Source organism: Bubalus kerabau, chromosome 7, assembly GCF_029407905.1.
Source record: "Bubalus kerabau isolate K-KA32 ecotype Philippines breed swamp buffalo chromosome 7, PCC_UOA_SB_1v2, whole genome shotgun sequence".
Lineage (NCBI taxonomy): Eukaryota > Metazoa > Chordata > Mammalia > Artiodactyla > Bovidae > Bubalus > Bubalus kerabau.
Window position 1 is genome coordinate 16,429,874 of NC_073630.1, and position 18,636 is coordinate 16,448,509.

The 18,636-nt window shown below is 39.4% G+C and overlaps 1 protein-coding gene across 13 annotated transcripts in view; it reads left to right on the forward strand.

The window, feature by feature from the left end:
• The window catches only part of PDLIM5 (PDZ and LIM domain 5), a 227,730-nt gene that overhangs the window by 202,015 nt on the left and 7,079 nt on the right, over window positions 1-18,636 (forward strand). For all 13 annotated transcript variants that reach the window (XM_055587676.1, XM_055587678.1, XM_055587675.1 and 10 more), the window contains 2 exons: window positions 13,226-13,406; window positions 17,689-17,809. In XM_055587676.1, coding sequence (XP_055443651.1) covers window positions 13,226-13,406; window positions 17,689-17,809 — 302 coding nt within the window. The remainder of the gene's footprint in view (window positions 1-13,225; window positions 13,407-17,688; window positions 17,810-18,636) is intronic.

The following is an 18,636-nucleotide window of genomic DNA, read 5'->3' on the forward strand; positions in this document are numbered from 1 at the left end:
TAGTTTGTATGTTCCACAGTGAGTACCTGTTGTATGAGAATTAACCAGCAGCCGTGGCAGGAGTAATAATGGTTGTGGTGAGAAGGAGGAACTCTGTAGCGGTTTTTGAAGTCTAGTGTAATATCTGACACACTAAAGGCATTTGGTGAATGTCTAACCTGAACAGATCATGCATGACTCTAGACCCACTCATCATTTGCTCTTCGTATCTTTGTGGTTACAGTCATTTTTTTTTTTTTTAAGTACTTCTATCACTGGGTCTTACAGAAATATTTAAACTAGTATAGAATCTAGTGTGCTGCTGCTTTTTCTCAATAAATGAAACAGTGTTTTAAATTACTAACTCTATGTAGGGTTATGTTTTTAGAGTTCATGTTAGTAAAAATAAGTTTTGACTTGTAACATTGTTTCTATAAGTTATGATACTTTGGTTTCCTAGACTGGTATATGAGGCTAAAATGATTTAGATAAAAACACCTTTTATGGAGATAGGAGTCAATGCTGTTAGTGTGCCGTTGTAAGCAAGTGATTACTGGATGGGTTAACAAAATGTGAAACCATATCAGTTTCTGATTCTTGTTGTCTGATCATCAAATTCTGTAATATCCTGTGATCACCACTGCCAGCACATCTGCAAAACTTAGTATGGAGAAAATATGAAGATCAAAATAGAAATTACCTTCCCCACCCCTAACTGCCTTGGTTTCAGTTTTTAATGCTACACCAGAATGTGGTGTTATGCACTATCTTCTGCCAAGTAAAATAAATATTATATTAAAAACATGAATGGCCATCACTTATTGCCCCCTCATCTGTTAAATTTTATATTGCTCTGGATTATCCCAGCACTTGTTATCAGTTAAGCATTAGAGCTTCATTTACTAGAGAAGTTAATAGGAACAGGGATTAGCTCATGTCAGGATCCTATTACAGTAATTAACATAGCATATTTGCTTGGTGTGCAAATGCTGAAGCAGCTTGAATAGAGGGTGGTCAGTTCAGAGGCCTAGGCAAGGAAGGTTTTCCAGTCCTTGGCTGCAGTGCCAGTCGCACTTAGCAAACCTAGGAGGCATCACATCAGGTCACATTCTCCTGGACACCTGTTTAGAAACCGGCTGCAGCTGCAGGCTTGACACTTACGGTATGGAATACTGTAACCTGGCAGTTTAAGATTATTTGTAATTTAAATTTGTTTTATTTGTTTTCCTCAGTGTCATTTATATTATGTTTTTATAATTTATATTTTTTAATATTTATTTTCTAAATGTTTCAAATTTTCAAAAATATTTTTAAGTAAACGCAAACTAAGGCAAATTTTATGTTTTATTGTTTTCTTAGGAAAAAATTTGGACAGTTTCAGAAACCTGGATCTCTGATATTAGTACTGAACTGATTATCTCTTATTGAACATATTTTTAGCTTAAAACTCCATAGATCATTTTCATCTAATAGTAGTATTTTTTGTTTTTTTGAATCTGGGAAAGATTATGAATGTTTTTCCTAAATTGTATTACTTCATGGCAGGTAGATGGGGAAACAGTGGGAATAGCGGCTGACTTTATTTTGGAGGGCTCCAGAATCACTGCAGATGGTGATTGCAGCCATGAAATTAAAAGACGCGCTTACTCCTTGGAAGGAAAGTTATGACCAACCTGAGACAGCATATTAAAAACCAGAGACATTACTTTGTCAACAAAGGTCCATCTAGTGAAGGCTATGGTTTTTTCAGTGGTCATGTATGGATGTGAGAGTTGGACTGTGAAGAAAGCTCAGCACCGAAGAATTGATGCTTTTGAAGTGTGGTGTTGGAGAAGACTCTTGAGAGTCCCTTGGACTGCAAGGAGATCCAACCAGTCCATCCTAAAGGAGATCAGTCCTGGGTGTTCATTGGAAGGACTGATGTTGAAGCTGAAACTCCCAATACTTTGGCCACCTGATGCAAAGAGCTGACTCATTTGAAAAGTCATTTGAAAAGCTGACTCATTTGATGCTGGGAAAGATTGAGGGCATGAGAAGAAGGGGACGACAGAGGATGAGATGGTTGGACGGCATCACCGACTCAACGGACACGGGTTTGGGTGGACTCTGACAGTTGGTGATGGACAGGGAGGCCTGGCGTGCTGTGGTTCATGGGGTCGCAAAGAGTCGGACACAACTGAGCGACTGAACTGAACTGAACCAAAACTTTTGATTAGCTAGTTGCTTTTTACAGATGGATAGATTGTTACATTTTGGGAAATTCTACTGAAGATCTGATTAAGTTTGTTCTAGAACATTTCCAATCCATTTATGATAGAAGTACCGTTTTTTGATTCATACAGGTGAACAGATTAACTATTTGGAGTGTTGATACAATAGAACAGAAAATCAGAATACTAGTACAGCCAAAGCCATATTTAATTTCTCTGGTAGAATAGGCTTATGAAAATACTAGCTTATTTTTGGAGTGTTATATCTAGTGACATTAAAAATCCACTTGTATTATATGGAGTTAAATAGACCATTCACATTTAGCTGCTCAGCATTTTGATAAAAGAAATAAGGGATTCATGGTGCTTGAATTTCTTCCTTGATATGGAATGCTTTAAAAAAACAAGGAGCCACGATGCTATTGTCCCATCTTTGCTTACAGTCCAGCACCAGAAAATCACATTGAAACAACTCATTGTTTCTTCCGGTGGCAGAGAACATTTTAACAGTATTGATTTGTTTCTTACTTGTTTTCAAACTTTTCTCATAAGGAGGGCCATCTCAGTTACCCTGGAGAGAAGCCAGAAAAGTTTTTGCCTTAGCATCCATTTTTATCTCTGAGAACTCCATTATTAATAGAATTAAAATAGAATAGAAATAAAATTAATTTTATTTCTTTTCCCTTCTGGTTAAGATTTTACGTGAAAATAAAAGACTTCTTGACTTAATGTGTTAGTTCCTCAATTTATGGAAACAGCAAAGACATAGATCTATGAGCAAGGCGTAGACCAAGATTTCAGACCTATTATAGGGGGAAAGGAGAAGGCAATGGCACCCCACTCCAGTACTGTTGCCCGGATAATCCCATGGATGGAGGAGCCTGGTAGGCTGCAGTCCATGGGGTCGCTAAAAGTCAGACACAACTGAGTGACTTCACTTTCACTTTCCACTTTCATGCATTGGAGAAGGAAATGGCAACCCACTCCAGTGTTCTTGCCTGGAGAATCCCATGGACGGAGAAGCCTGGTAGGCTGCAGTCCATGGGGTCGCACAGAGTCGGACACGACTGAGGCGACTTGGCAGCATAGGGGGAAAATGGGAAGAACAAAATGTTCAGCATTTATGTGATATAATATTATGGTGCCGTTCTTATCCTGTTTTTGGATAATAATTGTTTTATGTATTCTTGTGTGCACGCTTAGTCATTCAGTTGTATGCAACCCTTTGGACTGTAGCCTGCCAGGCTCTGCTGTCCATGGAATTTTCCAGGCAAGAATACTGGAGCAGGTTGCCATTTCCTACTCTAGGGAATCTTCTCAACCCAGGGATTAAACCCACGTCTTCTGCATCTCCTGCATTGGTAGGCGGATTCTTTACTACTGAGCCACCCAGGAAGCCCTTAATATATTCTTAGCATCGGCCAAATACTGTATTATCATTTGACTTGAATTCTTATTAAATTCTCATAACCTTGTGAGGCAGTTATTATAATTGCTCAGTTTCACAGATGGGAAAACCAAGGCACAGAAAGCTTACATATTTGCTGAAGTTACATAGATAGTAAATGGTAAAACTGCATTTGAGCCCAGATCTGTGTAACTTTATATTCATGGTTTTAACTTGCACTACTTAGGAAAATGTTATAGTATTATATTATGATAACTAAGAACTATAGAACACTAAATGAAGTTCTTTTAGTTTATGTAGAGAAAATACATACCAAGATACATTAATGTGTTTCTGTTTCAGTTCAATCGCTCAGTCATGTCTGACTCTCTGCGACCTCATGAACTGCAGCACACCAGGCCTCCCTGTCCATCACCAACTCCCGGAGTTTACCCAGACTCCTGTCCATTGAGTCGGTGATGCCGTCCAACCATCTCATCCTCTGGCATCCCCTTCTCCTCCCACCCTCAATCTTTCCTAGCATCAGCGTCTTTTCAAAAGAGTCAGCTCTTCACATCAGGTGGACAAAGTATTGGAGTTTCAGCTTCAACATCAGTCCTTCCAATGAACATCCAGGACTGATCTCCTTTAGAATGGACTGGTTGGATCTCCTTGCAGTCCAATGGACTCTTAAGAGTCTTCTCCAACACCACAGGTCAAAAGCATCAATTCTTTGGTGCTCAGCTTTCTTTATAGCCCAGCTCTCACATCCATACATGACTACTGGAAAAACTATAGCCTTGACTAGACAGACCTTTGTTGACAAAGTAATGTCTCTGCTTTTTAATATGGTGTCTAGGTTGGTCATAACTTTCCTTCCAAGGAGTAAGCACATCTTTTAATTTCATGGCTGCAGTCACCACCTGCAGTGATTTTGGAGCCCAAAAAAATTGTTGGCCACTATTTCCACTCTTTCCCCATCTATTTGCCATGAAGTGATGGGACTGGATGCCATGATCTTAGTTTTCTGAATGTTGAGTTTTAAGCCAACTTTTTCACTCTCCACTTTCACTTTCATCAAGAGGCTGTTTAGTTCCTCTTCACTTTCTGTCATAAGGGTGGTGTCATCTGCATATCTGAGTTTATTGATATTTCTCCCGGCAATCTTGATTCCAGCTTGTGCTTCCTCCAGTCCAGAGTTTCTCATGATGTACTCTGCATAGAAGTTAAATAAGGAGGGTGACAATATACAGCCTTGACGTACTCCTTTTCCTATTTGGAACCAGTCTCCTGTTCCATGTCCAGTGCTAACTGTTGCTTCCTGACCTGCATATAGGTTTCTCAAGAGGCAGGTCAGGTGGTCTGGTATTCCCATCTCTTTCAGAATTTTCCACAGTTTATTGTGATCCACACAGTCAAAGGCTTTGGCATAGTCCATAAAGCAGAAATAGATGTTTTTTGGAACTCTCTTGCTTTTTTGATGATCTAGTGGATATTGGCAATTTGATCTCTGGTTCCTCTGCCTTTTCTAAAACCAGCTTGAACATCTGGAAGTTCACGGTTCACATATTGTAATATATATAAATATTGTGAGTACATATACATGTAACCATATATACTACTGTATAAATCAGGAAAAAAGAAACAACTTAAGCAGACTTGCCATATCTTAAGAGTGTGTCAGTGTACTCTTCTTCATAATGTTAGAGTGGGGAAGTGAGAAAGAAGTGAGTAAATAACAGATTGAACAGTTATGAGTTCTTTCTTCCCCTCCAAATGACTTTGTACCATGTACATACATTCTTAGACTCATAGAGATGACCCAGGGAGTGAGGGGTTTCCTTTTCCAGTTTCTCATCTAATATGGAAATATAGTCATTCTATAAGCAGTGCTCACTGAGTATTTTATGTGCCACTTCCTGTAGATACCAGTGATACAGAAATCAAAGACATATCCCCTTTCTTTAAGGACTTTGCTCTTATAAACTGAGTTGAGTACCTTCCCAAATTCATATGTTGAAACCCTAACCCCCAGTATTTCAGACTGTATTTGGAGATAGGGTCTTTAAGAGGTAAAATGGGGTCATTAGAATGGGTCCTAATCCAGTATCAGCAATGTTCTTAATAAGAAGAGGTTAGGACAAAGACCCACACAGAAGGAAGACCAGGTGAAGATGGCCATTTAGAAGCCAAAGAGAGAAGCCTTAGAAGAAATGAACCCTGCCAGCATCTTAAGTTTAGACTTCTAACTTCCAAAATTGAGAAAATTATTCCTGTTGTTTAAGCCACCCCATCTGTGGCGCTTTTTTAAGGTAGTTCTAGCAAATGAATACAGTTATACTAGACAGGCAAAGCAACAGCTGTATGAGTGTAGTAAGCCTTAACAGAGATACATCCAGAACCTTTTGGTGCAAAGAGGAGAGATGGGGATTATCTAGCCAGTTACTTTTAATTGAAAGAAATTGCCAGCAATAAAATTCAGTAGTCTACTTATAAAGCAGTACTTTTATACAACAAATATACGTTGAAAGCTTACAAAGTGTTAGCTAATGGTAAGGTGGGCTTCCCTAGTGGCTCAGTAGTAATCATCTACCAGTGCAGATGTGGGTTCAATCCCTGGGTCAGGAAGATCCCCTGGAGAAGGAAATGGCAACCCACTCCAGTATTCTTGCCTGGAGAATTCCATGGACAGAGGAAACTGGTGGGCTACAGTCCATAGGGTCACAAAGAGTTGGACACAACTGAGCAATTTAGCACATGCGTTACACATGAGAGTTAAGAGAGTAAATCCTGAGTTCTCATCACAAGAAAGAATTTTTTTTCCTATTTCTTTAATTTTGTATCTGTATGAGATGATACCTGTTGTAAACAAAAAAAGAAGCGATTGTAGTCCACCCGCATCCCTACTAGCTTGCACCTGTTGAAATTTACAGTTCCTTTCCTCTTTCTGACTAAGCTGTTCTTTTTCCCTGAATTCTTACCTACCTTTGCTTCCTTTTTTTGGCATAAATATCACACCAAGAAGACGAACACACCACAGCTCTGCTCTCTCAGCCAGTCAGTGCTCCAGCTGAGTCCCCTCCCTTCCATTGTCAGTCAGCAGGCATTCAGTGAGGCTCACGGTGGCAGAGGACTCTGAGAGGGAACCGAATCCTTCATTCCACTGCGCAGGTAGCTAAGCCTTTAGTTCCAGTTCCCAGATGGAAACCCAGTCCTACCTAGGACAAGAAGAATATATTCAGTGTTAATCCTGTGTTAATAAATTTGTTAAATTAGTCTCTGCTGACACAGAGAAGAGCGGACTTTGTTATATGTAAGAAATTTTATTATTTATACATAACTTCAAGGGCACTGACAGGGAAGATGCTCTTTCAGCTTAGCCAAGGAGAATCTGTAGGATCCTGTCCATATTAGAATGGAGGGGTGGCAGGAGCAGGGTCACCGTCAACTCAATTTTTAAAGGTGTGGAGGGATTTTCTCTAGTGTCGTTAAGATCATTCACTATTCAGATTTGATAAAGAAACTTAAGTAAATACCTTAAGATGACCCTTTTGATGGACTGTTTATTTATAGTGGACTCTATCCCAGAAGCCTTTTGAAACGACTCTTTAAGAATAGCTGAAATGTAAGAAAATGTTCTGAAATATACAAAAGAAAGCAAAAGAAGAATGAAAATCATGGATGAGGCTATTAAAAATGAAGAGTGGAAAGAAGTTTGTCATTGAGTGTGGATAGTAATGACATACGTACATCTTTGCCTATGGTTAGAATTTGGCTGTGAGCCTTCTGTGCTAAGTCGCTTCAGTCCTGTCTAACTCTTTATGACCCTGTGGACTGTAGCCCACCAGGCTGCTCTATCCATGGGATTCTCCAGGCATGAATACTGGAAAGTGTTGCTCTGCCCTTCTCCAGGGGATCTTCCCGACCCAGGGATTGAACCCGTGTCTTTTAATGTCTCCTGCCTTGGCAGGTGGGTTCTTTACCATTAGCATGGCAGTTGACAAAAAAAAGTAAATTTTGCAAATTAATGTTTAGTGAGATAAAAAATAAATCTCTTGCTCAGAAGAAGCAAAACTCTTCTTGTTACAAAAACTTGAAAGGAGTTTCTCCAACGAGTCCATGTGAAAATGGCCCTGTATGATCTAACAAATAGCACTTTCCACAGCTGCTTCCAGGAAGAGTGGGAGTAGACTTTGTGGGGCTGTCTCCTCTCCCAAGTGTCAGTGAAGACTGAAGGTGTCACACACAGCGCCCATCATTACAGAACCATCCTGTGCAGTGGACCAGGCCCAGTTCAGTTCAGTTCAGTACAGTCGCTCAGTTGTGTCTGACTCTTTGTGACCCCATGAATCCCAGCACACCAGGCCTCCCTGTCCATCACCAACACCTGGAGTTCACTAAAACTTACGTCCATCGAGTCCGTGATACCATCCAGCCATCTCATCCTCTGTTGTCCCCTTCTCCTCTTGCCCCCAATCCCTCCCAGCATCAGAGTCTTTTCCAATGAGTCAACTCTTTGCATGAGGTGGCCAAAGTACTGGAGTTTCAGCTTTAGCATCATTCCTTCCAAAAAAATCCCAGGGCTGATCTCCTTTAGAATGGATTGGTTGGATCTCCTTGCAGTCCAAGGGACTCTCAAGAGTCTTCTCCAACACCACAGTTCAAAAGCATCAATTCTTCAGCACTCAGCTTTCTGCGCAGTCCAACTCTCGCATCCATACATGACCACTGGAAGAACCATAGCCTTGACTAGACGGACCTTTGTTGGCAAAGTAATGTCTCTGCTTTTGAATATGCTATCTAGATTGGTCATAACTTTCCTTCCAAGGAGTAAGCATCTTTTAATTTCATGGCTGCAGTCACCATCTGCAGTGATTTTGGAGCCCCAAAAAACAAAGTTTGACACGGTTTCCACTGTTTCCCCATCTATTTGCCATGAAGTGATGGGACCGGATGCCATGATCTTAGTTTTCTGAATGTTGAGCTTTAAGCCAACTTTTTCACTCTCCACTTTCACTTTCATCAAGAGGCTGTTTAGTTCCTCTTCACTTTCTGTCATAAGGGTGGTGTCATCTGCATATCTGAGGTGATTGATATTTCTCCCGGCAATCTTGATTCCAGCTTGTGCTTCTTCCAGCCCAGCCTTTCTCATGATGTACTCTGCATATAAATTAAATAAGCAAGATGACAATATACAGCCTTGACATACTCCTTTTCCTACTTGGAACCAGTCTGTTGTTCCATGTCCAGTTCTAACTGTTGCCTCCTGACCTGCATACAGATTTATCAAGAGGCAGGTCAGGTGGTCTGGTATTCCCATCTCTTTCAGAATTTTCCAGTTCATTGTGATCCACACAGTCAAAGGCTCTGGCATAGTCCATAAAGCAGAAATAGATGTTTTTCTGGAACTCTCTTGCTTTTTTCATGATCCAGTGGATGTTGGCAATTTGGTCTCTGGTCCCTCTGCCTTTTCTAAAACCAGCTTGAACATCTGGAAGTTCACGGTTCACATATTGCTGAAGCCTGGCTGAGAGAATTTTGAGCATTACTTTACTAGCGTGTGAGATGAGTGCAATTGTGCGGTAGTTTGAGCATTCTTTGGCATTGCCTTTCTTTGGGATTGGAATGAAAACTGACCTTTTCCAGTCCTGTGGCCACTGCTGAGTTTTCCAAATTTGCTGGCATATTGAGTGCAGCACTTTCACAGCATCATCTTTCAGAATTTGAAATAGCTCAACTGGAATTCCAACACCTCCACTAGCTTTGTTCATAGTGATGCTTTCTAAGGCCCACTTGACTTCACATTCCAGGATGTCTGGCTCTAGATGAGTGCTCATACCATCGTGATTATCTTGGTCGTGAAGATCTTTTTTGTACAGTTCTTCTGTGTTTTCTTGCCACCTCTTCTTAATATCTTCTGCTTCTGTTAGGTCCATACTATTTCTGTCCTTTATCGAGCCCATCTTTGCATGAAATGTTCCCTTGGTATCTCTAATTTTCTTGAAGAGATCTCTAGTGTTTCCCTTTCTGTTGTTTTCCTCCATTTCTTTGCATTGATCACTGAAGAAGGCTTTCTTACCTCTTCTTGCTATTCTTTGGAACTCTGCATTCAGATGCTTATATCTTTCCTTTTCTCCTTTGCTTTTCACTTCTCTTCTTTTCACAGCTATTTGTAAGGCCTCCCCAGACAGCCATTTTGCTTTTTTGCATTTCTTTTCCATGGGGATGGTCTTGATCCCTGTCTCCTGTACAATGTCACGAACCTCATTCCATAGTTCATCAGGCACTCTATCAGATCTAGTCCCTTAAATCTATTTCTCACTTCCACTGTATAATCATAAAGGATTTGATTTAGGTCATACCTGAATGGCCCAGTGGTTTTCCCTACTTTCTTCAATTTAAGTCTGAATTTGGCAATAAGGAGCTCATGATCTGAGCCACAGTCAGCTCCTGGTCTTGTTTTTGCTGACTGTATAGAGCTTCTCCATCTTTGGCTGCAAAGAATATAATCAATCTGATTTCAGTATTGACCGTCTGGTGATGTCCATGTGTAGAGTCTTCTCTTGTGTTGTTGGAAGAGGGTGTTTGCTATGACCAGTGCGTTTTCTTGGCAAAATTCTCTTAGCCTTTGCCCTGCTTCATTCCATACTCCAAGGCCAAATTTGCCTGTTACTCCAGGTGTTTCTTGACTTCCTACTTTTGCATTCCAGTCCCCTATAATGAAAAGGACATGTTTTTTGGGTGTTAGTTCTAAAAGGTCTTGTAGGTCTTCATAGAACTGTTCAACTTCAGTTTCTTCAGCATTACTGGTTGGGGCATAGACTTGGATTACTGTGATATTGAATGGTTTGCCTTGGAAACGAACAGAGTTCATTCTGTCATTTTTTAGATTGCATCCAAGTACTGCATTTCAGACTCTTTTGTGGCCCAGTCTGCTCAAATTCACAGAATGGGGTTGTTTGCTGGTCTCAGGTGATCTCAGTACATATCTTAGAAAGTCTAGAAAACAGATTGTATGTTCCTCAATCGGCTGTTCTCAAATGTATTTTTTCTTACCCCCTCAGGTGAAGTTTGTTAAATATTTGGTAGCACTGATAGGCTTGTTTCAAGATGAAAACTTTCTTTCAAGTGCATACTAATACTTACGCTTCAACAGAAAGTGGAAATCGAAATTGAACTGACTTATTTTGCAAACTGAGGAATCGGATAAAGATACAATAAGGATACTGGCCTCAAGGGGCCATCCACCCTTCTGGATGAGCTGAAGATGTGCCCTGATAGATACTACATAGTAAATAGGTTTGAATCTGCTTTAATGTCCACACAAATGGTAGCATAAAACCTTGAGGTTCCACCATCCTCTCCTGCTGTGTTATGGTCATAGTCAATTTAGCGTGGCAGATTTTTCAGACGAACATAAGAAGATACCCACCTGGTGAAAAGTGCAGCGCGCTCCTAAAACTCTGTCGCTTTGTGCTTGTCCTTTGAGCTTGTGACTCAAGCTTATCTTTGAAGGTAAACTACTTGCCAGATATATATTGAGAAAATGAATGAAGGGTTAAGTAGGACTGTTTATAAACCAGTTGAAAATAGAGGGAAAACATACCAAAAGTGCCATATTCTGTTACATTGTAAGTGATCTATAGATCTTTTATTTTCTGGTGAGAATTAATTAACAAAAGGCATTCCTTACTAGTGGTAACAAAAATGATACCCTAAAGTTTAAAAATAATAACAATAATAAACTACTTTTCTCAAATGTTGAAAGCTGCTTATGTAAAATGGCATCATAATAGCAATAGGAAACAAGGCTCAGATGGTAAAGCGTCTGCCTGAAACGCCGGAGACCTGGGTTCAGTCCCTGGGTCAGGAAGATCCCCTGGAAAAGGAAGTGGCAACCCACTCCAGTACTCTTGCCTGGAAAATTCCATGGACTGAGGAGCCTAGAAGGTTGCAGTCCATGGGGTCGCAAAGAGTTAGGGTCACAAAGAGTCAGACACGACTGAACAACTTCCCTTCACTAACTAAAAGTAGGGTAAAAAATGGGGCTTCCCTGGTGGCTTGGATGGTAAAGAATCCACCTGCTGTACAGGAGACCCACGTTCCATCTCTGGGTCAGGAAGATCCCCTGGAGAAGGGAATGGCAGTCCACTCCCAGTGTTCTTGCCTGAAGAATCCCATGACAGTGGGCTGGTCGGCTATAATCCATGAGGTCACAAAGAGTCGGACACAACTGAGCGACTAAGCACACACACGGGGTAAAAGTTACTTTCTTACACCCCACAGAACACATTTTAATCATTCATCAAAAGCCTTTCAACTTGCTTGCTTCTCAGAGAATTAGGTGCTTTTTCGGAGAAAACAATATATTTGCAAAGAATTTCCCAGCAGGAGATGGTTACTGAATACAAAGGTTATTGTCAAAGGCTAAAAAATGTTTTAACTTTGTGATGCTCATTGCTGTGACTTTTCCCATTAATTGTCTGCCTAAAGGTCGAATATCCAATGCTTACTGAGAATTAGTTACCCTGTGGTCACTCAGTGATGATAATTGATGGTAATATAATCAGAGGCAGAATATCAGTTGACTAGAGCAGTGTAATAGAAATCAGGAAGTTCAGCCTCTGGCCTTCATTCAGTCAATGATTTTATGATATATGTCATATCTTTGAACATTCTATATCTCAGCTTCTCCATCTGTTAAACTGAGTTCATAATAACTGTCCTGGTCTGTCTCACAGGAATGTTGCATGGACAAATTAGATAAGTGTAAAAGTGCCTTGGAGGTAAAGCCACTCTATAAATAAAAATTAGTGTGGTGTAGCTACTGAAAAGTGTGTTGCAGAACCTAGAATAGTTAATCTCCACAGGCTTCATGGCTAGATAAAGCTTCATAATGGATTCCTGTCAGGCAAATGAAACCCATCTTATCAGTTCATGGCTGTATAGTATTTAATGGAAAAGAAATCTCTTTACAAACATTTTCTTACCTTGATACAAATGTGCATTAAAAATCAGTCATGTTTGAATTAAATAAAACCTTTCTAAGTAGCTTTAAGTCACCTCTAATATCCAGTTTATAATTTCTGTAGTCATTTTGGAGGGTGAGGATTTGATATGTTTAATAAAGTTGTGAAATAAGTATATGAAACTATGGGGAAGAGAAATTGACTAGAATGGTTTTTTTTCCCAGTAATAATTGTTACTGTTTTTAAGACTCTGACATTACCAAATTGAGATTTAAAAATTTTTGTTTATTTTATAGAAATCTCAAACTCTCATTTCTGCCTAACCCATATATGTTTTCCTGGTTACTTCTTTTTCTGTCACAGTTAATATTCTCATTATCAGTTGTTATCATGACACACTCAGTCATTGCAGCTCAAAAAACCTAATTACCAGATCCCTTGAAGACAGAAAACCAGGGCCTTTCTTGAAGGAGTTCCTTAAGTGCTTATTCCTCTCGCCTGTCCTTTTCACTTCAGTGCACAGAGAGTTCTGTGTAAATTGCCAGCAACCATGTGTTAAGTCCTTGAGAAGGAGAATTGAGCAAGTATTTAATTGTTTGGACATTGCAAATAAGAGTTCCTATTCAGGCTAACTAGAAACTTTTATTCCAGAGCCAACTTGATCTCTTTTCTTTTTGCAGGGGACCATTCCTAGTGGCATTGGGGAAATCTTGGCACCCAGAAGAATTTAACTGTGCTCACTGCAAAAATACCATGGCCTACATTGGATTTGTAGAGGAACAGGGAGCCCTGTATTGTGAGCTCTGCTATGAGAAATTCTTTGCTCCAGAATGTGGTCGATGCCAAAGGAAGATCCTTGGAGTGAGTATTGGAAACCTTTTCACTCTGAGTGAGTTTTAAAGCAGAACAATTTTTTGGTATGAAACCCTTCCATCATTTTTACTTTTTATTTTCTTCTTGCTTGATCCCCTCTCTGTTTTCATCACTATTTATTTTTGTAAAGCAAAACTAAATAGACCTCTGTAGAAGTATATTGGACTCATGGGGTTAAGTTGTCTTTGGTTTTGTCTTACTGAGTGCTGGGTTGTCTGGTGAAAGTCTAGCCACTGTGGGGAAAAAATAATTTACTGTGGGTGTGCTGCCTCAACAGGACCCTGTTAGCTCAGGAATGAAGAGGTCGCACAGGACCACACACATCTGAGTTCTCAGAACTGACACCTTCACTGTTTTAAATTAAATTCCATCGCTTTTATAAGAGCAGCATTTCCCCATTTGTCAGGGTTCAAGCACAGGACACAGATTTCATGAAATGTATAAAACATGAGGCTTATAAGTGATACATTTTTCTTGAATTCATATAATGTTTAAAAATATAACCTCAGGTCTGTGAGGGTATACATGTGATAGAAAAATAATCAAACCACACCTTTTTTTTTTTTTTTTTTTTTTTTTACAAAAAGGTAGTAATTTAGGATTCAGATACATAGTAAATAATGATGAATGAATAAATTTTCTATTCTGGAATACCTAATTTGCAGTTGTGAAGTAAGGGTAAGGCATTTCCTATGGGTGACCAGCAGTTGAAATTTTACTGTAGAAGTAGCCAAAGTGACTGGACTCATACAAAATTTGGAAATTACATTGCTGAGTTCCAATATTCCCAATATGACAGTGTAATAATGAAGCTCTAATTCATTCCCATTGAGAGAAAAGAGTATGAAACAGCAGTGGATTTTATTTTCTTGGGTTCAAAAATCAGTGTGGATAGTGCCTTGTAGCCATGAAATTGAAAGATGCTTGCTGCTTGGAAATAAAAGCTATGACAAACATAGGCAGCAAATTAAAAAGCAGAAAAAACATTTTGCTGACAAAGGTCCCTATAGCCAAAGCTATGGCGATTATGTACAGATGTGAGAGTTGGACCACAAAGAAGTCTGAGCGCCAAAAAATTGATGCTTTTGAATTGTGGTGCTGGAAAGACTCTTGAGAATCCCTTGGCCAGCAAGGAGATCAAACCAGTTAATCCTAAAGGAAATCAACCCTGAATATTCATTGGAAGGACTGATGCTGAAGCTGAAGCTCCAATACTTTGGCCACCTAACGTGAAGAATTGACTCATTGGAAAAGACCCTGATGCTGGGAAAGGTTGAGGGCAGGAGGAGAAGAGGACAGCAGAGGATGAGATGGTTGGATGGCATCACTGACTCAACAGACATGAGTTTGAGCAAACTCCGGGAGATAGTGAAGGATAGGGAAGCCTGGTGTGCTATAGTTCATGGTGTTGCAAAGAGCTGGACACAACTTATCGAATGGACAACAGCAACAAATTTTAGAATACATCTTTAAATGAGTCTAAAACTTTCAAGACACTTTAAAATTATAAATATACTATGTGAAATATTTCTGTATTATTAATTTGTACAATATGTAGAGAGGAAAACAGGAGGATAATTCAGGCTATTCCTTTTCAAATGACAATAAGTAGACTACATTAATACTGTTTTAGTATATAAAAGTGTTCTATGGATTCTAGAATGATTAATAAAACACAGTCAAGTAAGAGTTTTAGCACCAAATGAGGTTCTAAGAAATGAAATCTTCAGCTCGTTGCTTTAGACATGCACCAGAACTTTACTAAAGGGACAAGTTTTCTGGATTGTGTTTTAGTTGTTTGATAATCTTACGTTATGGTCTGCCTCTTGAGAAACCTTTATGCAGGTCAGAAAGCAACAGTTAGAACTGGACATGGAGCAACAGACTGGTTCCGAATAGGAAAAGGAGTACATCAAGGCTGTATATTGTCACCCTGCTTATTTAACTTCTATGCAGAGTACATCATGAGAAACGCTGGGCTGGAAGAAGCACAAGCTGGAATCAAGATTGCCGGGAGAAATAATCAATAACCTCAGATATGCAGATGACACCACCCTTATGGCAGAAGGCAAAGAAGAACTAAAGAGCCTCTTGATGAAAGTGAAAGAGGAGAGTGAAAAAGTTGGGTTAAAGCTCAACATTCAGAAAACGAAGATCATGGCATCTGGTCCCATCACTTCATGGGAAATAGATGGGGAAACAGTGGAAACAGTGTCAGACTTTATTTTACTGGGCTCTAAAATCACTGCAGATGGTGATTGCAGCCATGAAATTAAAAGATGCTTACTCCTTGGAAGGAAATTTATGACCAACCTAGACAGCTTATTAAAAAGCAAAGACATTACTTTGTCAACAAAGGTCCGTCTAGTCAAGGCTATAGTTTTTCCAGTAGTCATGTATGGATGTGAGTATAAAGAAAGCTGAGCACTTAAGAATTGATGCTTTTGAAGTGTGGTGTTGGTGAAGACTCTTGAGAGTCCCTTGGACTGCAAGGAGATCCAACCAGTCCATCCTAAAGGAGATCAGTCCTGGGTGTTCATTGGAAGGACTGATGTTGAAGCTGAAACTCCAATACTTTGGCCACCCGATGTGAAAAACTGACTCCTTAGAGAAGACCCTGATGCTGGGAAAGATTGAAGGCAGGAGGAGAAGGGGACGACAGAGGATGAGATGGTTGGATGGCATCACTGACTTGATGGACATGAGTCTGAGCAAGTTCCAGGAGTTGGTGATGGACAGGGAAGCCTAGCATGCTGCAGTCCATGGGTTGCAAAGAGTCGCACACAACTGAGGGACTGAACTGAACTGAACCTGTTAAAGATGGGATAGTAATCTGTCTCAGAATATAAAGTTGAGTAGATACTAGAAGTCTTGGTTATTATTTGGTTGAATGTTTCACTTGTTGTCCATGCTCATAGTGATCTCTTTGGGTCTAGATAACTGCTGTTTTTTCCCATTGTTCTTCTGTAGTGAACTGGGGCATTTTCTATGGCTAATGACTTCACGGTATCATTTTATTTTGAGTTTTTTATTAGAAAATATTTCACACCACAGCAATTAAAAAAATACAAAAATGTAAAGAATAAAATTAAAATGACCTATGTATTTATCAGTCCCAGATAGATCCTCTTAACCTGTAGGATGTGTTTTCTTCCAGTTTGCTCCTGATAAGTAATTCATTTACAGAACTGTAACCATACTTTACTTATAGCATCCCGTTTTTGTGATAATTATTATGGAAAGAGTAAGTTCCTGTATTACTAACTACTCTTCAAAAATGATTTCTAATAGCTCCATCTCTTTCTCTCAATTCAAAGAAATGATTCTTTGCAAAGCAAAATTCTCACACTTTCTTTTACTAATTAAAATCTGGTCCAAGTCTTTGATATTTGGTATATATAACCATAGGGCTGTTGTTCACTAGAATCCATGCTCTATGGTTCAAATTTTAGACACTCATTTCAATATGTGCTTAGTATAGTCATAGCTGATTTTCAAAATCCTAAGCATGTTAAACATGATTGGATTAAATTGATTAAGTTGTTGCTTCCAACATGGGACAGTGTATAGGTTTGTTTTAGTTTTTAAATGTTTTGCCCTTCCTTCATGACATTTGCAAGATAATATTGTGAAACATTACAAGTTAACGTTTCCTGACACCCTTTGAGGGAAAGCAGTAGTGTAGCACGGAGAAGGCAATGGCACCCCACTCCAGTACTCTTGCCTGGAAAATCCCATAGACAGAGGAGCCTGGTAGGCTGCAGTCCATGGGGCCACTGAGGGTCAAACAGACTAAGCGACTTCACTTTCACTTTTCACTTTCATGCAGTGGAGAAGGAAATGGCAACCCACTCCAGTGTTCTTGCCTGGAGAATCCCAGGGACGGGGGAGCCTGGTGGGCTGCTGTCTATGGGGTCGCACAGAGTCAGACACGACTGAAGCGACTTAGCAGCAGCAGCAGCAAACGTAGTGTAGCAAACGCTTATGAAAGACTTGATTTTATTCACCACATTTATATGTTTAAATAACACTAATCATTCTTTAAATAAGTTTATTGGTGTGTAATTGTGAAAAATGTATATTTTATATAGTGCATCAGTTTAGATGATCTGTGAGTCTGTCCTTAAATATCTCTAGTTCCTTAGATGAAAAGCTTAGGCAAAGATAAAGCATGTGTGTCCACTTTGGGGTCAATTTAAAAGGACTGTATTGGTACAGCTGGTAAAATACGTACCATCTTTCTTTACATCCAATTACCTTTCTGTAACAGGAAGTCATCAATGCTTTGAAACAAACTTGGCATGTTTCCTGTTTTGTGTGTGTGGCCTGTGGAAAGCCTATTCGTAATAATGTTTTTCACTTGGAGGATGGTGAGCCCTACTGTGAGACTGGTAAGATCTTTAAGCCCGTAGTTTCTTAAGTTGTAAGTGAAGGTAAAACCCCTATATTGCTATCAATTTGAAAGGAAATGCTAAGCAAAATAGTGTAGTTTTACTAAAGGTTTTAGGAGCACTTGATGTTACTGTAAATATATAGCAAAAAGTGTATAAAATTTTTATAGACTTTGTCAAAATCAGATATTACCAATTTCATTAAGAAAAGTGCATGTGTAGGCAGTTACTTACACTATTTTTCTTGAACCTCCTATAAGTTATGGATATAAATCATATGAAATTGTATAACTTAAAGCCTTCTTCTACACTCTATTAGTGAATTTTGAGTGATTATAAACATGAGAAATGTTCAACTTTTGAATAGGATATTGATATGCTCTTGAAGGCAACTGCCTTGACAGCAAATTGGAATCCTTTGTTATTTTTACTGAATGGGAAGGTAATCACGGTTTGCTCCCTTGGTGAGATTATTTTTAAGAAAACAAGCTCTAAATATTAATGCCAATCTACTGCATTTGTGCTATTAGCTAAACTCCAAACACTTCCTTTTCCTTCCCAAAGGCTGTAAGTGAGCTTTCATAGCACTTATTTATTAAAGTTATTCTTCCTTAGGTATTACTATAACACATACATCTTTCAAAAAATAAAGTATTTTCCCTTTATTATGCCTCCACTTAGTACCAGTGCATTCCCCCATGGGGTTTTATTGTTGTTCCACCTTGCGGCTCAAAGGGTGGTACTGGATGCAGGGAATATTCCACAATACTCAAGTTAAAGAAGCAGTGAGCTTCTCATTTGAGGCTGTTGACCCTTCTTTGCCCAAT